At 42.0% G+C, this 23,239-nt stretch overlaps 1 protein-coding gene across 10 annotated transcripts in view; it reads left to right on the plus strand.

The window, feature by feature from the left end:
• Positions 1-23,239, plus strand: part of Ube2f (ubiquitin-conjugating enzyme E2F (putative)) — a 36,832-nt gene that overhangs the window by 12,062 nt on the left and 1,531 nt on the right. For 9 of the 10 annotated variants that reach the window (XM_017322263.1, NM_001355761.1, NM_001355763.1 and 6 more), the window contains 7 exons: positions 516-545; positions 3,467-3,532; positions 13,499-13,566; positions 14,635-14,705; positions 16,510-16,567; positions 17,754-17,786; positions 22,196-22,258. In XM_017322263.1, the coding sequence (XP_017177752.1) occupies positions 516-545; positions 3,467-3,532; positions 13,499-13,566; positions 14,635-14,705; positions 16,510-16,567; positions 17,754-17,786; positions 22,196-22,258 (389 nt within the window). Of the gene's footprint in view, positions 1-515; positions 546-3,466; positions 3,533-13,467; positions 13,567-14,634; positions 14,706-16,509; positions 16,568-17,753; positions 17,787-22,195; positions 22,259-23,239 lie in introns of all 10 variants that reach the window. The other variant, NR_149825.1, reaches the window with a different exon arrangement.

Raw genomic sequence — 23,239 nt, forward strand, 5'->3', positions numbered from 1 at the left:
TTAATGTAATTGATTGGTTTTTGTGTTTTCAATTTATTAGTTTTAATGTTTGTTTCCTTGCTGTTGGAATCTCTAGGGCCTTTCTGGTATAATAGTCTTCTGTAAACAGCTGACTGTCCTTCTAATACTTCTTATTCTCTGTGGGATAGAAGTGGTGAGAGTAGGCATGGTGTTTGTCTATACCTTATGGGAGAGAGTTAGTGTGATAAGGGGAAGGAGAGCTGTAATTTTGATGTGCAGAAGGATGCTGGACTTAAACACACAGTAAATAACTGAGGATGTGGACTAGATGGTCTGCGGCCTCATGGGAGAGGACATAAATGCATGGTGTGTGTGTGTGTGTGTGTGTGTGTGTGTGTGTGTGTGTGTGAAGTTAGGCTTAAAATATAAATTCTAGACCAGGTTTCAGTTCATCTAGCTTATTTTTTTTCTTCTGTAACCTAGGAGGAATTGCTTATTTAAAACTGGTGATATTATGAAGATTACTATTAACCACAGTCTCTCTATTTCTACAGAGGTTGCAGAACTTGAAGCTAATTTACCTTGTAAGTATAGCATGCCTGTCAAATCATTACTATATACTGATGACATGAAGAAAACTCATTTTGTTCTAATAATTTTGCATAGCAAAAGCTTATTTTGTGTGCATATTAAGAATAAATTTTAATTTTGTAAAAGAAGAGGCATTTTGGTTTTTTTTTGGGGGGGGGAGTTGGTTGTTTGTTTGTTTTTTGCAAAATCTAAAATGAGGTTCTAGCCAGGTATCGGTGGCACACGCCTTTAACCACAGCACTTAAGAGGCAGAGGCAAGCAGATCTCTGAGTTTGAGGCTAGGTAGGTCAACACAGTGAGTTCCAGGACAGGGTGATAGAGAACCACCCTGTCTCAACAAACAACAGAAAGAGTCTAGTCCTGAGTCGCACATGTGGAATGCTGTCTGTGTAGGTGTAGCGGAGGCATGATTGGTCCCTTGATTCGGTTCCACCTTCTCCCTGAATGGAAAGGAGTGGGGGTCAGGAGCGCACAGCCCTGTTGTTAGTGTGCTTCCTTTGGGTTCAAGAGATGTTTATTGTTGCTTTGTTTTTGTGTTTGAGAAAAAGCAGCTGCACGCCCTCCACCCATAGATGTGCTCCCTCACTCTGTCTTTCCTGAAAACACACATGGGCCCAGCAGTGCACTGGTCATTGAGAAATGCACTTGGATAATGTGTATCAGAGCTCTACTTTTCTATCACTCACTTTTCACCAAATATTTTATATTTTACATGTTTTAGAGAGCTTGACAGCTTTGGCTATTTTACTTTGTTGTTGTTAAGCTTTTTATTGTAATATTTGGTTTAAAAGTCATTTTTAATCCGAGGGTGGTTGTGAAGTTAGTGAGGGCACAGACAAGCTGTTTGTTAAAATTCACTATGCAGCCTTGGCTAGCCTGGACTTTACTATGTAGACCAGGCTGGCCTCAAATAGCTCTGTTAGCCTCTACCTGGTGAGTGCTGGGATCAAAGGTGTGCACCTCCTGGGCAGGCTGAACAATTACTTTTGATGCCTGACATTTGTGTGGGGGAAGAGTGGGTTATGATAGAAAATATATTTCTGCTATGGCTCTCATCTAAAACCTCCTAATTCTGTAGCTTGACCTCAAAGTGGCTTCCATTCAAGACTGAAGGTATTGTATGGGAATGTTACTGAAAGGTCAGTTTTGAAGCTCAGGAGGTGGCTCGGTAGCAGAGTACTTGCCTAGCATGCATAATGCCCTGTTTTCAATTCCAGACACTAAGTGGGGAAATAAAAGAGGAGAGCAAAAGTAAAAGGGTGTTCTTTAAAATGCTTTGGAAGTCCGTGTGAGTGGTGTGACACAGGCAGGTGGCAAAGGGCTGAAGCCAGGTGGTGAGCTCTCCTCTGTCTCACTGCCTGTGTTAGGGCATTTCCTTCTAAAAAGCATCATGCAGTGATTTTCTGTGTTCTAGTCCAATAAAGTCTTTCCACTGTCTCTGACTCACATGTTTGTTTAAAGTGCCTTTTCATCAGAGACCGAAGAAAGTTCCCCTTAGAGCAAGCATGTGTGTTTGATGTGAATCTTGTAGGATTTGGAAAAGACATTAGCCTGTTTTCCTCTCCTGTGGCTAAGCTATCAGATAGCATCCACTGTTTGACATGCTTCTTTTTTCCCATGTTTTCTGCATATCATCATGCTAAAGAAGAAACAAGCCACCACATGCTTATGCTTTTGCTGTCTGCTTTAAAACATTTCTAAAATATTTACAGAGCCATAAGGATAGCTTTTTGTTTGGCAGTATGATTAGAGACTGTGGAATGACCTCAGAGCTTTGTATATGCACATGCATAAACATCTCCCTAACATCTCCCTGAAAATGGACATTTCCTTAGATAGATGCTATTGTATATAGAGAAAACTAAAATATATGTGTCTGTGTGTGTGTATAAGGATACATTAAAAACATGTGTAGATAGGTTAAAAACATTTATTATATATGTATGTATATATATGTTTGTGTATATATATATATATGTATATATATATATTGTGTGTATATATATATATATATTTTTTTTTTAACCTTATCCTTTCCTGAGCTTTAAGGTTAGTTATTTGATTTTGGTAGTTTTGTTAATTTTTAAAACTTGTCTTATTAATTTTTATATTCTTGGAAGACTAATTCAGGAGGTTATTTCTAGAAAAAAGAATGTGGTAGTGTATTTCAGAAACTGCTCCTGACCCCTATAGATTGAGGAGTTTTTCCCCCTACTCTAAAAAAGAAAGCCCACCAGTCTTAAACTGTTCTGTGTTTTTTATCTCAATGTTTTAGTCTGACATGCTCATTAAACATCAAAATGAAACAAGACCAACAGTAAAATTGTGAACCCACTTCCTGAGACAGTGTTTCACGTAGGCTAGGTTGGCCTTGAGCTCAGAGGTCTTGCCTGCCTTTGCATCCCAGGGGCTGAGGTTAAAGATGAGCAACCCTGCACTCTGGAGGTAGAGGCAGGTGGATTTCTGAGATTTCTTTTCCTCCAGTGTTATGGTAATCCTGGGTGGCCTCTAACTCTTAGTATCTCACTTCTAACTTCACTTCGGATGGGCGTGTATGTCTGTGTGGATCTCTGCTTCTGACTGATTTGAACAGAAGTTCTATGTGCTTCTTTTCCTGATTTTTCCATGTTTAGTTAGCCTTTACCCACATACTTTAATGTCTTTGAGGGATAGTCTCTTTCATTGTAAATAGCACAATTCTATAAGAAGAGAACTCTTTAGTGACCATGTAAAAATTGAAGTAAATACCTTGATTTGGAGTTAACTGGTAAGACTAAGGGGGTGAATGGCAAAGACAACAGAACCCCTAGCTTGGGTTACTCCATGGTCACTGCTTGTGAGCGGTGTTTGGAGGTTAGCTCAGCACGTGGACACTGCTCACTCCTGACCTTCCTAATGGCTTTTTCTTTTGCAGGTACATGTAAAGTACATTTTCCTGATCCAAACAAGCTTCATTGCTTTCAGCTGACTGTAAGCCCAGGTAATAAATACTGCATACTTCAGTGTTCATGTAGCTTCCAAGCAGCAAGTGTAAAGATCTGCTCAAATCTGTCTTTCTGTGGATGTGTCCTGTGGTCTGTTAGCACTCTCCCATTCCCTCGGATGATGTGGCCTATGTCTTGCAGCCAGATAAAGTACAGCAGGTGTGAGGCACGCAGTGTCCAGGTGACTGAAAGCCAAGCAGCCAACACCAAGGAAAACTGATGGCAACCTGCTCTGAGTGTGGGCTTTGAAGTGGGTTTTGGTAATACTCCAGTGGAGCTTGACTGAGGTGTGATTGCTTAGTTGCAGGAGGAGAGTCATGAATCCTGTCTTAGACAATGTCAGGATCTAATGGGTTTTTGTATGCACACCACTTGGGCCCCGGGTTTAGCAGATTACCAGCTGTCCTCCTTAGGACTATATCAAGTGCCTAGTCTACAGGGGCAGCAGCATCTATCCTTGGTCAGACTTTTCAAATGAAGGTGCTATTAAAGGAGTTACTGATCATCAACCCATGTCTGCCTTCAGTGGCCAACCATTGGTAGCCAGTTCATGCTACTTCAGGATAGGTGGAGTAGGAAGAGTAAGGAAATCAGTTCTCAAGGTTTCTCAACAAAAACCCAGCTCATTGATGTTTGTAAAGGGTGCTAGAGTGAGAGGGCATCCCTTTTACACTTTGTATCTGAAGGGACTGCTGTTTCACATGCTACACTTTGTATCTGAAGTGAAAATCTTAAAGTAGCCAGAGGAAAATATTAAAGTATTCAAAAGATGTTACCAGTACTTCAAAGATGTGAAAATTATTCAAAGGATTATGATGCAGAGAAAAGGGAGAGGGATGGTTTGTGTTCAGGTCATGCTGACAAGGTAATGTGACACTTGTTAAGGCTGGAGTAGTCTGATCTTTGGGGTTCATGAGTATGTGTCCAGAGTTGTTCTGGGGCAGTTAGTCCACAGATGTTTCAGATGTTATTTGGCAACGCTAAAGTTCATATTGTTACTTAAGATGCACAGAAAAAGAAGAAAACAAACAGGACAGTTTCCTTGCAAAAATAGAGGGTGTTGTCCTATTTGGGGTTTGGGGATAAGGAGCGAGAATAATGAGTCATGAACTAATTAAGTGAGCGGTACAGAATTTTGTTATGTGATAATGAGTCCATGAATAAGCAGGGACTTCTATCTCTGCAGGGAGAGTCACTTATTTCTTGTGGAAAATATTTTATAATGATAAGTATCCCATTTCAAAATGTTCTTGATCATTTGTAATTCTGTTTACATCTAGCTGCAGTGGTGCATACTTATAATCCTAGCACTCAAGAGGCTGAGACAGAAAGGTCATGAGTTCTAAGCCAGCTTGAATTACCAAGCAAAAACCTGTCTTAAACCTATGTGAAGGTTTTACTGAGTGCCCTGGGACACACTTGTAACTTTGGTGTGATATCAGTTCCATGAAGACACTAGAATATGGTTGGTATCAGGATCTCATACTTAGAAGTGGGGTGCTTTGCATGCCTGGTATCTTTGATCAGGTGAGATGGTAAAGACCATGCCCATTCTGAAACACCTTCTGTTCTCTGTGTTGTTGATGAGGGATGAAAAGTCCGTAGGTACCTTCTCTCACCCTAGGATTACCATGAAGAGCATTGTTCACTAAGTACCTCAGGCTGCTGTATTATAATGAGCTAGGCTCTGACAGTCCAGCCGCACTCTGAGCACACTTCTGCAGTCCTTGGCTGCTTACAGACTCTTGTTTCTACCAGCCTGGTTAGTGTCCTAGTTATGTTTCTATGGTTTCCTCTGAGTGTTTCTCCCTCCTGCTTGTTTTACCTGTTGGTAATAAACAAGTAAACAAGCCATCACGTAGCTTCGGCCTCTTACATGCTGACACTACAAAGCTCAGCCACCACACCACAATAGAGTGTATTTAAGACTTTAGTTGACACCATATAAAAATAGCAGATTTTAAAAATATGTTGTTTATTTGACTTACGACCTGACTAAGTTTACTTGTTTATTCTAGTAGCTTTTAAGAATAGTGTTGAGTACTGGAATGACAGTTCACCAGTTAGGAACACTTGTTGCAGAGGACCCAGGTCCAATTTCCAGCACTGCATGGTAACTCACAGCCATCCATTACTCCAGTTCCAGGGAATCCAATGCTCTCTAATGACCTCCTTATATACCAGGTTTAAACGTGATGCAAAACACTCATACACAAAATAAACAGATGTAAAAAGGTAATGTTGGCTTCTGTGATCACTATTGTAGAAATCTTTGTTCTGTGTAAGAATGTGTGCCTTTACTTCTCGTATGTGCTTGCTCATAGAGCAAGAGCCAGGCTCCATTTATTAGTATTTTCTTAGGAACTTTTCTATCAGTAATCATGAAGATTACTTTGTTTGGTTTTTCTTATAATTTCTTAGGTTTTGTTTCAGTAGTAAAATAAGTTAGATGGTGTTCCTCAGAGTAACTTTGTGTTATTTCTCTCTGAAGTAACTGGCAAATTACCAGTGGTGAACCTGGAACTTCATTTCCAGGAAAGTTTTTATTTATGAATGGAATTTGTTTAGGAGACACAGTGTTGGCATTGATTTGGTTTTTTCTAAGTCAGGTTTGAAACAGTTCTTTGGCAGAATTGATTCATTTCACTTGAACTGTAGGTTTGGGATGGTTTGTTTATCCTGCTAATGTCTAGGGTGTGTGGTGATCTTGTGACATGTCACAGTTTCAGACATGATACTTAAGAGTCTCATTCATATTTTGGTCCCTAGTTCTTTCTAGTGATTTTTTAATTTCACTGTGAGGTTAACCACAATGAGAAAACAGAAAAATTTAAGAACAGATTTTTTTCCCCTTAGTGAGTCTCTTCTTTCAAATAACTCTAAAGACAGGTGGCAATTTGCTGTCTTCTATGTGTACTAGAAATGTGTGAGCTGCCTGCCAGCAGTCTTATGACTTTGAAGAAAACCCTCATTGCTCTTTCCTTGCTCCTTTCAAGAACTCTATTGGTGTAATGTTTCCTTGTAGTGGTACCCAGTGGGCCACTGAGATACCTGATGGACAGGCATGTCATCTGTTTCATGCTGATTTCTCCCCTTCCCTAGCACACGTCTTCCAGTTACATACTTTTTAGAGGATTCTCAGGCCATTTAGTACCATCATTATAAATAGCTTCTGATCTGAGTCGTGGCTCAGTAGTAAGAGTGCTTGCTCAGCATTCCTAGGACATTCTGGTGGTCACCAGTAAAAATATACAGTGTGGGCCAGTAAAATAGCTCATTGGGTAAAGGCCCTTGCTGACTGCCTGAGTTTAATCCCTGGAATTCACATGATGGAAGGAGAACCCTACTTCTACAAACTGACCTGACTTCCAAATTCACATTTCTATGTGCATGTGAGCACACTAGCACACACTAAACCCACAACATACTAAAATAAGGAAACAAGTTAGATAAGTAAAATGAATAAATGCAATTTAAAAAATCAAGGTAAATAATACATGTTGTGTCCAAAAGTAGCATGGCATTTAAGTGGTAAGTTTTTTGGTCCAGTATCTTCTTACTGTAGCTAGATTTCTTTTGTGCTGTGAGTCTCCCAGCCTGGAGCAGGTTAAAACAAGACACAGAGTTGGACTCAGGTGTAGCTTTAAAGACTGATGGTCTTCACATGTTCTAGCTCTCTAACTATACTAAATGCTTGTTGATAGCTTCTAAAAGCTCCTAAAAACTTCCTTGCTCTTTCTGAGGGTTAAAAGCTGCTGCTGGCTTAGGTGATTAACACCTGTAGCCTAATGGCTGAGGTTAAGCAAAGCAACCTTTTTCTACCTCCATAGGAACTGCATAACTGCATAGCTCTAAGGGGTCTAAGAAAAAGGGGAAATAAGCAGTTAAGAGGATCTGCCCTAAGGGAAAAGGGGAAAAGGAGTGCCCTCCTCTCTTTGTCCTCAGCACTTATATATCTTTCAGAATACATGATCACATGATAAAAAGTTTATCATAAGTTTACACATAAATTCAAATCATAAATAAGTTTAGACAGGGAATGTTTACATGTATATCTACTAGGAGTAATTATCTGGCTAAACATATATTTCCTGTCACCAGCTCTGCAGGTTCATAGAGATTTAAAAACCATAACTTTTGTGACCAAGGTATTATTGAAGTTTGGTATAGATAAACTCAGTCAATATTTTATCTTTTGTCCAAGCACCTATAGCAATTCATTAGTTCCCTTTTTATGACCTTTGGTTACTGGTTTTACAACCTCTTGGAATGTGCTCTGAGTAGTAGATGCCTGCTTGGTATCTCAGAAGCAGTGAACTCATAATACTAAAGAATGGTAGAGTTCTTGTTGTTGTTTTGACTGTCACAATGGATTTAATAGCAGTGTATTATTAAAGAGCTTAATAATGACTATAGTTTTAGGAATGCTTATAGGTTCATCAAGGATTAGGAAATCATCTATTTGTCTATATAGCATCACTATAAGACAGTATCTTCTCTGTTCTGCACAGATCTGCTCAAAGGGGTGGGCTAATTCCTAGTGATTGCTATATATATTTAACAATAACAGGAAAAGCATATTAATAGCAAGACTAAATGCATTCCTAGAATGGATTTCTCCTGGGCTTTGCCTACTGGAGCAAATCCATCATAGATTTTAATCCAAGGTGGACCCATCTCAGTTTTTAGCTTCTACTTGGTTCCTGATACTTTTGTAATGTCATGTGCCATTGTATAATGGAAGTGTGTAATTTGCCTTTGATTTTACAAGGAGCTTACAGTGAAGAGACTGCCTGGAGTCTCAAAAGAGACTTCAGCCTTTTAAACAGTGTTGAAGTTGAAAGGCTATGAGGACTCTTGAAGTTGAGCTAAATGCATTTTGTTCCTATGGGACAAAGGAGTTGAATGTGCTGGCTTGAAATGAGAATCCCACATATAGGCTCAGTGATTTTTTTTTTTCAAATTTTTATTAGATATTTTCTTTAATTACATTTCAAATGCTCTCCCGTATGTCCCCTATACCCTCCCCCTTGCCCTGCTCCCCTACCCACCCACTCCCACTTCTTGGCTCTGATGTTCCCCCATACTGGGGCATATAAAATTTGCAAGACAAAGGGGTCTCTTTTCCCAATGATGGCCATCTAGGCCATCTTCTGCTACATATGCAGCTAGAGACATGAGCTCTGGGGGTACTGGTTAATTCATATTGTTGTGAAAAAGTATCCAAGGAGCTGAAGGAGTGAATATACTTTCATAGGGACTGATCACTTCTGTACTAGGCTCAGTGATTTTAATCCCCAGTTGTTTGGCTCTGTTTGGGGAGGCTTAGGAAGAACATCCATTGGGGTGAGCCTTGAGGTTTCACAGCCTCCTACCATTCCCATTGCTCTCTGTTCTAGCTGCCATGTCTGTCTGCTGCCGTGCTCACTGCTATGATGGTGATGAGCTCTAATCCCTCTGGAACCATAAGCCCAAGTAAACTCGTCTATAAACTGCCTGGGTCATAGCAACAGAAAATTAATGCAAAAGATATGTTCAAAGTTAAAACCAAAAGTCAAAGTATTTTCATGATCTTGGAATTGAGTGCTAGATCTAGTACATTGTTGGGCTATGTTGAAAGCAGATTAAAGGAGATTTCACCAGCCAGGCACTTGAACACATTGGTAAAGTTTCTTGAGTCCTAATCAAACCCTTTTTGATCAAACTCTGAGAGAAACTATTGAAGATTACTTATTTAGTGTTGGTATCATAGTGGGTCTTAATCACCACATTCTTTATACTTTCATCTGAAGATTGGCACTGCAGACTCATGTCATTTCAGGTTTTCAGAGTTGCTTGCCATCGACATTACCTGTTAAAGCCTCCTACTCTCTAGTAACGTCTACCTTCACTTCTCACTTCCAAGAATCTCCTGAGTTGCCGCACACCTTTAATCCCAGCACTTGGGAGGCAGAGGCAGGTAGATTTCTGAGTTCGAGGCCAGCCTGGTCTACAAAGTGAGTTCCAGGACAGCCAGGGCTACACGGAGAAACCCTGTCTTGGGGGGTGGGGGGGAATACAACAACAACAACAACAAAAAAGAATCTTCTGAGTGCTTTGTCCCTTGGGAGTTGTGACTTGCTGGGTTTAAGAGGTACCCTGGTGATTGCATATTAGCATATTGTTTGCTTCTTGCAACAGGAAGCAATGCCTTTCATAGTAGTTTAAGGTTGGAGTTGTCTTTTTGTATTTTGTGTTGTTTTAAGACAGAGTCTCATGTGGCTTGGGTGGTCTCATAATTTACTATGTAACCGAGGATAACGAACTTCTGATAATCCTGCCTGTACCTTTTGAGTGATGGGATTACAAGTCACACAGCTTGAAACCGAACTGCCTAAATGAAACATTAATCATCTCTGTGTGGTGTCTGAACCCATGGCAGATACTGGGATATGGAATGCCCAATGTAACTCTGTCTTGAAAAACCACTGTGGAGACAGAGATTCAACTCCCAATGCTTCTTCAGCCCTCTAGGCCTATTTGTACGATGATGATGTAGAACATCCAAGTTGCCAGCTGTGTGTGTGTGTGTGTGTGTGTGTGTGTGTGTGTGTGTGTGCTCATGTGCATGTCTTAAAGTAGAGACAGGCTGTGAAATAGGAGGAGCAAAAGTGGAGCTGGTGAGACTTCTGGACCTCGAGGGCACCTAGCAGTCATTTTGGTATAGGGCCAGTGTTAGGGTCCATGAATCCCTAGAGAATCTCTTCCCAGGAGCCACCTCCAACTGGGATGTCTTGAAGGTGTGTGTGTGTGTGTGTGTGTGTGTGTGTGTGTGTGTGTGTGTGTGAGAGAGAGAGAGAGAGAGAGAGAGAGAGAGAGAGAGCGAGCTAGCTAGCTTTAAAGCTCCAGAGGAAGGAAGGGTAAGTCCTCTAACTGGTCCTCTAACTGTGACGGTGGCCGGAGCCAGCAGCTCTCTTCTGCTGTACTTCAGAATGCAGTCCCGGTTACCAAGAAGTAAAATGTTTTTAACTTAAGCAACTGTGGTATAGAGTTGGCACACTATGCTAGTCATGGCACATTGTACAATGTAGTCTTCTGTTTGTCAGCTCCAGAGGAGAGGAGGCCTCCTTCTTGGGCTCTATGGACTGTGGAGCTGAGCTGAGTTTGCAGGGGGGGAGGGGGGGCGGGGAGCCAGAGGGAGCTCACTAAATGGTCTTGAAACCTGAGGCAGAGTTGAGCTCAGGCTTTATGCAGGGTAGTCTGCTCCTTGGCTGCATTGTAAGTTGCAAGTCAGTAGTAAAGTGAAGAGGGTGTGTCAAGTCTGACTCAGCTCTGAGTAGGGAAGAACTAGCTAAGAAACACATCATTTTCTGGAGAGACAAATTCCATTAAAGGGGAAAAAAATAGAGCAGTCTGTTCTTGGATCTTAGTTTTATAAGACATAATTCTGTACCAGGGCAGAAGAAACATGGTAAAAGAAACACATTAGATACACTAACATCTTTAAAAATCAGAATAGTATCAGTGCAGTGCAGAGTCAGCCAGCAAAATACAGTGTGGCAGGAGGGGTGGCTGCAGCACAGCTTTGTAGTAGGTCAGTGTGTCTTATATGGGGCATAGTCACTCCTGAAGGGAAGTTAGAGTGGGCTATGTGGTCTGCAGAGTGAAAAAAACTGACATAAAAATCCTGTACTATGGTGATTAAAATCAAATTACAAGGGAGTAAGATCACTGAACTAAGAGCTAAATATACTAAACAACTTACCAAACCAATTGTCTTTTCCCAAGACTTGTTACTATGTCACTAATCCAGGAGTATTTACAAAAGATAAATGACCTGATATCTTAAGAGAAGAAGGCTTTGTTTTGCTCCCCATTTTAAGGGTGGCAGTTCATTATGTAGGAAGGTATTGTAGACCTTAGAACATGGCAAACTAGGGAAAAGCAGTACAGGAAAGGCCCTGGGTGCCTCACAGTGTCACTGCAACCAGGCCCTACTTCCATGGCCCCACCAACCTCCCGGTTGTCTATTCAAACCCTGAGCTGAATGAACAACTCCTTAGGTTGTGATTTGTCTGGAAAGACCTCACAGAGACTCCCAAAGCTGTACCTCACTATCTTCTCATGTTCTCAACTCAGCCAAACTGACATCAGAGTAATGTGTTAGCAGAGGAAAGAGAGGAATAGTTAAGCAGCCAGTTGGAAGAGAAGAAAACAAAACACCACATACTGTGAAATGAATGAATGAACTTTTTTACTAAGACATTTTAGTTGTAAAAGACCTTTTAAAACCACTATACCAGAGACTTAAGTCCATGAAGTAGAACTGGCTGAGTGTGGTGGCCAAGATAAGTTTGAGGTCATTATGATCTACAGGGTGAGTTCCAGGACGTCCCTGGCTACTCGAGGATACCCTGTCTCTAACTCCCTTTTTCAACTCCCATCCCATTCCCCAAAATAAAATGCTAAAGGTGTTCTGGAGTGACAGCTCAATGATGCAGAGTTCTTGCTCCTCTTCCAGAGGATCCCAGCACCCACTTCAAATCATATGGTGTGTAAGACCAGCTCCAGGGGCTCAATGGGCACCCCTGCAACAAGCATCCACATGAATTAAAATGTTACAAAAGCAAAAGTAAATCTAGGACCCAGCACTCGGGAGGCAGAGGCAGGAGGATCTCTGAGTCTGGTCTACAGAGTGAGTTCCAGGACAGCCAGGGCTACACAGAGAAACCCTGTCTGGAAAAACCAAAAAAAAAAAAGGAAAAAAAAAAAGAAATTTGTCTTGCTAACAAGAGCTGGACACAGTTCTTATGGAAGAAGTATAAACAGTAAACTGAGCTATTTCAGCCTTACTGGCATCGAGCAAGGATTGTGTCGTAAAGCACACTTAGTGCTTAGTCTTTTATGAGATTAACAGAGTATGAATGGCTGTAGATAACATAATGCTGGCACAACCTCAAAGTTCTTTCCTTTTCTTTATTTATTCATTTATTTTTGTATGTACATATGCAACAATTCATGGGTGGAAGTCAAGGGATAACTTGCAGAAATTGGTTCTGTCCACCTTGTGGGTCCTGGAGAGTAAACTCCGGTCCTCAAGTTGGAAGCAAGCACCTTTGCTTGCTGAGCCATTTCACCAGCCTGTAGCCTCTAAATTCTTAAAGAAGCCTGCTTTTAGTAATGATATATTTACTCATAAAACTTGCTTTATGTATCTGATTTATGTAGAAAGTTGAAGCAGTTGGCCTTAGTGTTGTAGCTGTAAAGATGAAGACAGTGCTAGTCATACCACAGTGAGACTAAGAGGCTGCAGCACCTCTGCTGGCAGCAGCCCCTTCAGTTCCTTCTTGAACCTGGCTTGGGTCCAATTAGGCAAAGAGACTGTGCTGTGGTGTTAGCAGACCTGAAGAAGCCTGGACATCCTTGTAGGTTTTTGCCCCTCCAATTTCCCAAGGAATCTCACCGTACACTCACCGAGGCAGAGGGTAGAATTCTCCAGTTCCTCCACTGTGCCCCTAAGCCCTGAGCCATCTAGCAGGGGAGGGCTGTTGGTTAAGCATAACTGGAAGTTTTACACAGGTGCTGGGGAAACAGCAGTCAGATCTCATCAGCTTTCCCACAGAAATAGCATTCGTAGGGAATCTGGAAGCTATCCTGTAAAGAGGTAACTCACACAAGGCAGGGGATGGTTAAGAGGGGACACAGTGACTATAGTGCCCTGAAGAAAGAGCCAGCCATCCTGAAAGATGCCCTGCCCTTTTTCTCTGAGGGCACCTCTGCCCCGGAGCAGGTGGTGATGGTGGCAGTGTTGGCAGGACAAGGCTCTGCACTGTACAGCTTTGCTGAAGGAACCTGGGTACTCTGGTCCTAGTGTTAACCTCTTCATTCTGTGTTTGCCGTATCCTAACTTCATGTTTGCTTTTGTTTTCTTTTTTTTTTTTTTTATTTAAAGATTTTTTTGTTTTGTTTTGTGTTTTTAATAGATGAGGGTTACTACCAGGGTGGAAAATTTCAGTTTGAAACTGAAGTTCCCGATGCCTACAACATGGTGGTGAGTAGCCTGTAAACCTCCCCATCTGCTCACACACACACACACACACACACGTCTACACACCAGGGGCAAGGCATAGAGAGAGACATGGGGGCACTGCCTTGGGAGCCATGCTTCCCATGCAAACCCATGTTTGTCTTGTGGCCTTGGCAGCAGTATGGGAATTTCAGTACAGAAACTCATTTGTCTGATAGGTGCTTATCATGCAGAGCCTGTGTATTTTATGTAAGTTTTTTTAAATGGTGAATCATGTTTTTAAGACTGATTTTATTTATAATACCGAAATTCCAGGGACCAATGATTTTAGAATTTTAGGTAATAATCTATACCTATATGTTAGTTCCTTAAAGACCATATACTAATTATACTAGAGGCTGTCACATGACTTTTGTTTTTGAGACTAGATCAGTAGGGAAATAAGGTGATATATAGAGAGTTGAAGTGATAAAAATGTTAAGTAGCTAGACAGATGGGTAAATAGGAAGTAGATTTATAGGGAGTCAGTAGAGAGGGGGCAAGCACCATCTTTGCAACATGGCAGAGCCATGAGCTCTGTTGGCATGAGCTGTGTGGAACTCTGGTCTAAATTGTGGAATGTAACTCCACCTCTGAAGAATCCAGCACCACACATGCACACAAATGTGCATATACATTCATGTGCACATACACATGTTAATAAATGAAAGAATAAAGTAAACTAACCCTGGTCTGGGAAACTGTTTAGCACTAGTGTCTGCAAACACATCTGACCAAGGGTTCTGTATGGAGCAGTAATGGTCAGCTGTGGATCTGTGATTTGGGCATAGCAATATGGACTCCAGGTTGGAGTTTCAGACTGGGAGGTGGTGTATGTGTCTGTCTGTCTGTCTGTCTGTCTATATTTATGTCTGTTGCAAATATTTATGTGTGTATACACTGCCACCTGCTATTCTGTTCTCTAGTTCCATAGGACAGACCATGTGCTTGGTGACTCACTGGGGGTGTAGAAAGACCACACATTGCTGATATGGACTAGGGAGCTTTGTGACTCCCTCCACCTCTCTCTCTCTCTCTCTCTCTCTCTTACAGCCTCCCAAGGTGAAATGCTTGACTAAAATCTGGCACCCCAACATCACAGAAACGGGGGAAATATGTCTAAGGTGAGTCTCTACCTCCCTTCTGCCTGTGCATGTGTGAACCTCTTCAAATTTCACTCTTGTAAGGAGATCTTGTTTGGCTACAAATTCAGAAATGCCCGCGCCAAGCTGATGCAGCTACTTTTGGAACACATCCTCTATTGCCCACCATTGTCAGGCCCTGGTAGTCCTCACTGTGCAGTTGATGCTCTCTGTCTCCTCCTCCGTTAGTGAGCAACCATAGTCCCAATGGTGTTACACTGATGTTAGCTCACCGGCAGGTAGTAAAACCCAGGAGGGAAAACTACAGGCGCTGACTTCAGCATCTCAGGTGCCTGCGCTGAGGATACTTGGCATACTGGCCCTTTCAGAGCAGCCAGGTTTCCTGTGGTGTCAGCTGTAGACTGTGTCCTGCCTTCACAGTGGCACAGGTCAAGGCCTAGCAGTTCCAGCTCTCCAAGGAAAAGAGCTGGAGAAGAAAATGGAGGGCTTCTTTCATAGTAGACAAAGCATTTGACTTTTGTTTTTCTGTTTGTCCTGTCCCCCACTTTTTAGTACTATAAGGATGTTAGTGATGGGTGTCTGTTCTGTGCCAGCGGCATTTGATACAGATCCTCTCTGACAGTAGGACTTGGACAGGCTATCACAGCACTGCCTCATGTTCAGCTACCCTAGGAAGCAGGCTTCTCATATTCATATAATGTGCTGGGACCTGAGGGTGTTCTTAGGGCTCCTCTGCTTCTCCAGTTTCCTTAGTCAGCATTAGTGACTTCGTAAGGAACTACACCTGCATGCCTCTCTCTGCTCTTTTTTGTCTTGAGAAATTCAGTCAGTGCTTTCAACCTATACCAAAGCCTTAAAATACTGTCAGGCGTGGTGGTGCATGCTTTTTATTCTCAGCACTTACCAGGTAGAAGCAAGAGGATCTCTTGAGTTCTAGGCCAGTTATGGCTTCATAGTGAGACCCTGTATCAAAACCAAACCAAACACCCTGTAACAACAAATAATAAACCATAAACACAAAATTGAAAAAGAAGATCCCTAGACTATTTACTATCATTGTATTTAAATAGTCACTCATTTTGAAAAAGCTAAGCACTTGACACTGCACAAAGGAGTGTGGGCACAGGAGGACACCACTCAGCAGCCAGCCTGTAAGGTGCTCAACCCACTGGCAACCAAGAAACATGCAGGAGCACCGTGAGGGGCATTGGGTGGGTGCCAGCTGCAGATAGTAACAGACTTTGGGCAAATGCATCCTTCTCTCACAGATAAAGTAGTTCCTCCTGTTGAGGGATTTATGTTTTGGATTATGCCTGACACATGAATTATAGGCTCCAATCCTCAGTCATTCTTTCTATAATTTTTGTTGCTGTTACTTCACTGTTTCCTGGCTTTTAGTCAACACGTGTGTATACTGTTTTAATAATACTTTTCTGGTGGGTGCGATGACACATACCTGTAATACAAGTACTTGAGGCAGATACAGGAGAATTGCCACAAGTTTGAGCTAGACTGGAATATATAGCAAGTTCCAGGCAAGCTAGGACTCTTAAGAGTCCCTGTCTTAAAAAAGAAAAAAAAAAATTACTTTTGCTTAGGAATTTCATGTGAAGAATTAATAGTCTACACATAGTCAATAAACAAAATGATAGACATTGTAACTGAAATACAACTTTAAAGATAAGGACTATTCTCAGGAGGACAGAACAGGAGACTGGGCAGCCAAGAAGAGACAGGTTTCATAGATGAAATTTATTCCTTTATTGTGGATAGAGACTTGCAGCAGAGCTGCAGCTCCTCATTAACATGTGTTTCTCTCTTCCAGTTTACTAAGAGAACATTCAATTGATGGCACTGGCTGGGCTCCCACTAGAACATTAAAGGTGAGAGCATTCCTCCCATAGACCTCAGGCAACCATCCTCCTGTAAAACGTACACCCTTGCTCCTCCTCTGACAACCAAATACCTTCTAAGGCTGCTCCACCCAGTATTGCTTAGCCAGTTCTAATTGGGATGAGAGTCCTTGCTGACTAGCACCGTATCATTCGAGAATCAAACTACAGGTTTCAGAACCACAAGAAAAAGCCTCTCGGTCTTACTCATTCAACAGGGCTGTCTTGAGCCTTTCTGGGTGTGTGGAAGAGCTGCAGTGTGTATAGTTACTTCCTGGTCAGAAGGTCTGTGAAGTGATGATAGATAGATTATTGCTGAATAGGCACCATAGGAGAGAAGAGTCTACTGTCAGAATATGCAGACTCATGCAGTTGTGCTCTATTCCTCCCCAACTGAGCTCTCTGACACATGAACCACACAGCCTTCTGCCCAGCCTTTCCCTGTGTCCTTTTCTCAGGATTTAGCTCTAACAGCTTGTCCCACTACCTAGAAGGCAGTTCCACCAATTCTCCACTCATGACACTGCTCCTACAAGTCTCTGGCATGGCTGCCATTTCCTCTGCAGTCTCTCCTGTTTGGGGATCAAATGTCTACTGCCTTCCTTCAGGCTTAATGCTTATCTTCACCTCCAGCTCACACCAGGTCACATGTGACAGGACAAATAGGTGGGATGTCCCTGAGAATCAGCTTAAAGGAACAAGAGTGGGGGTGAAGAATCAGGTAGAGGAGGTGTTTGGGAGCATCATGGCTCCCATCTGACAGATCTGTGAGCACACAGAAACAATGGTGTAGTGGGAATTAATGATCTTAGAAATGTGAGTCTACCTTAATTCTTATAGTAACTAGAGAAGGTTAAAAAGGTGTAGTGGAGTAATTTATCTGTGAATACCAAAAGGTAGTAATGTCACAAAAGAACAGGCTTTGTTGTGAGGTGAATGTCAAAAGTCTAGTCTGTGTAGCAACAGGTCGAGCATACATGTGTGGCCCATGACTCATGGTCCCTGCATCTGTCTGAGCAGGGAAGACAGGAAGTTGGTTAGAAGTTAAACTTGAAAGTACATTTATTTGTCTTGAGGAAAACATATTTTGATAGCCTGCAATGCATATTTCTTGGTTACATGTTTAAAAGACTTTTAGTGGATTGGAGCCTGAGAATAGTTTTCTTTCTTTTTTCAGGATGTTGTTTGGGGATTAAACTCTTTATTTACCGTAAGTATATTATTAACTGCCCATCCACCCTCTTCTTGATTTTTCTGGCTGCTGACTTAAAACACATCCTTAAAGACCATGGGGTCTTAGAAGCTAGCCTTCATTTCCATTCTTTATGACCAGATGTTGCACTGATGCAAGAGCCTAGGAGGCTTTAGAGACATTTGGAGGATTCTATCTTCTAGAGCATACCTGCTCCTCCTGTCTTGTGGGGCACAACATGCTTGTTTTTAATGGTCAGAAAAACAAAAAATAGCAGAACTGCTACTAATCTGTGAGGCCCTGCCCAGTGTTGTGTTTCTGGGTAGCACGTGCCTCCAGAGAAGCCAGTATTCACAGGCATTTCAGGTTCTCCCTGATTCCTGTGAAGTCACCTATACCACTCAGATGGCTTTTCTGGTGAGATAACACAGTGTTTGTATTCCTGGAGGCTGAGTCTCATTCACAACTGGGCTTCACTGTCTTCTTAAATAGATTTATTGTCTTTGGGTGTTTAGCCTATGTCTGAGTCTGTGCACTGCATATGTGGCTGGTGTTCACAAAGGCCAGAAAAGGCCATCGGACTGAGGTTATAGGTGGTTGTAAGCCACCATGTGGGTGCTGGGAATTGAACCAGGGTCCTGTTCTGTAGGCCTTAGCCCACTATGTAGTCCAGGGAATCCATGAACTAATGCCATTCCTCCTGGTCAACTTCCTAAGTGCTGGAATTAATATTCACAGCTGTATGGTTTTTTCTCATTAGGAACACAGTACCGCAGAGGAATGTGGTAGTCTCTGCAACAAGGCCTTTTCTATCTGGGCTGATTTTTCACAAGGATTGGGCAGGTCAGCTGTAGTCTCTGTGCTGAGCTTGGGTGTACATGAAGAGGTGGAAAGATGATCCGACCTTCAGGGCTTAAGCAACAGGTCTTGGGGAAGGGAGCAACAACGACAAATTTGGGATCAGGAGATGCAAAGGAAGGAGACAGACGAGACAAAAAATTCTGTTCAAGTCTCAGTTTACTCTAGGGAAACAAAGGGCTTAAAAAGCTACAAACTACAAAGGTACATGGGCCAAACCAGTATTATCTCTTGGTTACACAATAATGTAAATGGAATGTCCCCACTGTAAAATGTCCAGAAAGGAATGTCTTCACTGTAAAAGGTCTGGAAAGTCCCCTATCATAAAATGTCCCGAGTCAATTATGGGAACTGAAGCAAGATGGTGGAAGAAACAAAAGAGTGTTAGTTAATAGATGATGGCCCAGGGACAAGATGGAGACTGAGATGCCAGGGCCTTTTGGGCCCCAACAGGTCCCCCTTTTTTGTATACAGAAACAAGTCATACTTAAGAGTGGCAATGTCTAAATCAGCTTGGACCTAGAGACTCCAAGGGGACTGTGCCTGCCCAGAAGACAAACATGCCCTCTATCCCATCCTAAATACCTGATCATGCCCAGAAAGGTCTGATCCGTTATGGGGGGACCCCATCATTTTAGCAGGGTTCCCTGTCTTAGGTTGCATTCATACTAAGGGCGGCTGCCCCTCTCAGTTGCCTGTCACTGACCAGCCAGTCCTTCGAACTGGGAAGGTGAAGGGCCAAGCATGAGCTAGGTTATTTTAAGGGCCATTTGTAAGAATGTCATCAAAGCCATCTCCCAGATCTGACATTGCCAGCTAGTGATAATGAATCTGCAAGAGTTGGGTCTTAATTGTATCTATTTGTCCCTAAATAAAGGCCATAATTCTATTAAAAAGAAAAGGTCCTAGCGATAGTAGAATTAGTAAGCCAAGCAAGCATTGGGTCAAGGAAGGAGAGAAGGTAGGGTAGAATTCCATTTCAGGCGCTCAACATGGGGTTATCGAAGAGTTCCTGCCATCTCTTCTTCCAGTACCTGCAAGTTTCTTTCAGAATACCAAGGTCCTGTAATACTCACAGGCAATAAAACAAAAGCTGTTTGATAGACCACCATAACAGACATACCAGGTTTCAATACACCAGCACAATTACAAAGTGTACAATCAATACAACTTACACTAAATACCATGGGAGAAACAAAATAATTTCAACATAACCAAACAATAACAGATTTGGAGCCGTAACACATGCACTAACATTTGTTTGAAATCCAGATCCTGTCCCAATTTTATCTGTTGATAACATATCATAGAGAACTGCAGCTAACTTTCAAATGTCTGTAAAAATGTCCAGAACCAGCCTTCCAAATGGAGACTGTTATTTCCAATATTGGATTAATCTCTAGAGCAGTCCCTGATTGAGTCAGAATAACCGGTCCCATTAAAGGAAAGAGAAGAGTCAGTGTAACTCTTTTTGATTACGTTTTTGAAGGCGGTTACCATTCTCCATGCTCTATGTCCCACAAGGTCTAAAAGCACAAAGCAAGGCAGCTTGTCCAATCTGGGATATAGGCAAGCAAAGGTGGGTCAGGAACATATGTCCAAAACAGCTTCCCAGTCACCATTGTCAGGGTACTCCAAAAACTCATGTCAGCATCATTCTTTGTCCCAGCATCAGCATGTCTAACAAATCACTCTGGAACCTAGCATGCTCCTTCAGCATCCCGGGGAAAGAAGACAAACATGCCCTCTATCCCATCCTAAATACCTGATCAGGACCATGCCATATGCCAGCATGTGGATCCTTCCATTTCACCTAGGCATAAGTATGCCTGGTTGTAGGGTGCCATAGACACCCAGAGAGTTCCTTGGTATCCAAATTTTTAAAATTTTAAAATAAAAAGTACGTGATTTAAGTAAATGTGTGGTGTATGGGGATATAACTCCCCCCATTTTATTTTATGACAATATTGTTTTAAAGTTCCATAACATTTGTTTCTCAATACTTTGTCCTTGAGGATTATAAGGAATCCCAGTAATATGGGTAATGTTAAATTGTTGACAAAACATCTCAAATGCTTGAGTGTAATAGCCAGTTCCATTATCTGTTGTAATTTGATTTGGGACACCAAGCATATGTATAAAAAAATTAATGCAGTCAATAATTAATTACATGTTTAGTTGCTTCTCCTGTTAAAGCCCCAACAGAAAAAGTCTGCTCCCCTGAGTTTGGGGACACCAGATATTGTTCCCTTTGGATTTTTGAGTTAGTACATTTGAAGAGAAGTCAGAAAGGAATAAGACCACTCAGGCAAGGTCAAAAGAGAAACTTGTATACACAGAGGAGACAGGAAATTAGAGAAGTGAATGCTTTTAAAAGGAAATGGGGCTGGGTGTGGTAGACTTATTCTCAGCACTGGGGCTACAGAAGCAGATGGAGCTCTGAGTTTGAGACCAGCCTGATGTATATAGAGTAAGTTCCAGGCAGCCGGGGCTACAGAAATACTGTCTCCAAAAGTAAAAGAAATGAAGAGCCAGTTTAATGGTGTAGCAGAGTCCCTAGCCTGATGATAATCTTAAGTTAAATCCCCAAAACCTACCACTTCCTAAAAATTGCCCTGTAACCATGTATATGCATGCATTCACTGTCAAAATGTATGATCATAAATACTGCAAGAAAGGAAACAGTAGAACTGGAGAGCTACCTGAGTCAGGGAAATGCTTGCTGTACAAGCATGAGGGCCCAAGTTCAATTTCAAGAACTGATATAAAGAAGCTAGGCATAGGTTTGTGCCTGTGATTCCAGCACTGCAGATGGCAGGATCGCTGGAGGGTCGCCGTCATCCAGCCTCACCTAATGAGTGAGTTCCAGGTCCCAATGAGAAACCGTGTCTCCAACAACAGACAACAGAATGGTTGCTCTAGCTGGCAGTGCTGGCACACACCCTAATTCTAGCACTTGGGATGCAGAGACAGGCAGAGCTCTTAAATTTGAAGCCAGCCTGGTCTACAGAGGGAGTTCCAGGAGAACCAGGACTACACAGAGAGATCCTGTCTCAACTACCCCATCCTCCAAAGAATGGTGACTCAAGGCCAGAGAGGTGACTCGGTGGTTAAAAGCACTGGCTGCTTTTCTAGAGGACCCAGGTTCTATTTCCAGCACCTACATGGCAGCTCACAACTTCTGTAACTTGAGTTCCTTCTTCTGGCTTACACACACACACACACTACACCTACATACATGCAAGCAAAACACTCATACATAGAAAATAAAAATAAATCTTTTTAAGATAATGGTTGTCATTCATTAGTTATCAGATAGCTTCAAATTAATGTAATTGCTATTATCTCCAGTTTCCCCAGAGTGGGGATAGTCATGTGTGAACACACACTTACCTTTTACTGAACCCTCATTCACCATTTTGAAAGCCACCCCTGCTCAGCACTCTGCAGTGAGGGACATGGAGTGCTGGGAGCTCTTGGAAGCTCTTGTCAGCGCCAGGGCACTAAGACTTTGCTACAGTGTAAAGAGATTCTTTCCCACACTCATTATGAGTTGCTCTCTTTTAAAGGATCTCTTGAATTTTGATGATCCACTGAATATTGAAGCTGCAGAACATCATTTGCGGGACAAGGTGAGCTGACAAATGGGCTGCTTCTAGGTAGGCACGCTAGGTTAAAGGTCGTAGGGGGTCTCAGCTGGTAAGTGAGGCTTCAGTGGTGGTTGCCAAGCGGCCATTTAAGGCAATTTATATATGATGTTACAGTAAATGTGTGGTTTGCTCATAGTCAATGTGGTTTTTATTACAGGTGAAGCCATAATAAAATTTCATTACTTCATTAGCAGTAAGGGATGGCCGGGGGTATACCTTTGTGATCTTAAGTTAAATCTTAAGAGCACTTGTCTAGCACTGCAAAACAAAACAGCAAAACTCCACCACAGTGGTACAAAGGTAGAGAAGGAAAATGAGTAACATCAGGCCACATTTTACTCTTAGTCTTTCTTTTTCTTTCTGATCAGTCCATATGTTCCCTTCTGGGTGGTCGTCTTTGATCATTCAGGTTTCCCCACAGTAGTCAGTAAACACAACTACATCCTGAAGTATTTGATTTGGTCCTACAGGTAGATTACTGCATCAGAGATACTGTATGTCCTTAGTTTGAATTGTGGGCTGATTGTTTATCTTTGAGGCTCAATGGACACAACCCCTGAGCCTGTATATACTGCCTGGAAACTTCTAGGCTGATCAAGTGTTGCAGAGTATGCTTGCTTTGTGCTTCTGAATAGCTTGCTCTTATTTTTGAGCCATTCTCAGAAGATTGAGTTTTTTGTTGTTGTTTTTTTTTTCTTTTTTTTTTTTTTCTGATGTGCCTGCTGAGGGCCTGACTCTGGCCATCATTTTGCACATGCAGGCAGGCAGAGCTTTGTTTTGTATATCAAACATTTTCTGTCTTACCTACTTCAGATGGGTATGAGGTGCTTCTGAGAAAAAGCCTATTAATCAAATACCCAAGCCTCCTGAAGGAACCAGTGTAAGTGTACCAAGCTGTAAGAGTTGCCATCAATCACAGTGCAATGTGGCTACACTCCGGGGCCTGTGTCTAAGCAGGGTATA

Source organism: Mus musculus, chromosome 1 (assembly GCF_000001635.26).
Source record: "Mus musculus strain C57BL/6J chromosome 1, GRCm38.p6 C57BL/6J".
Lineage (NCBI taxonomy): Eukaryota > Metazoa > Chordata > Mammalia > Rodentia > Muridae > Mus > Mus musculus.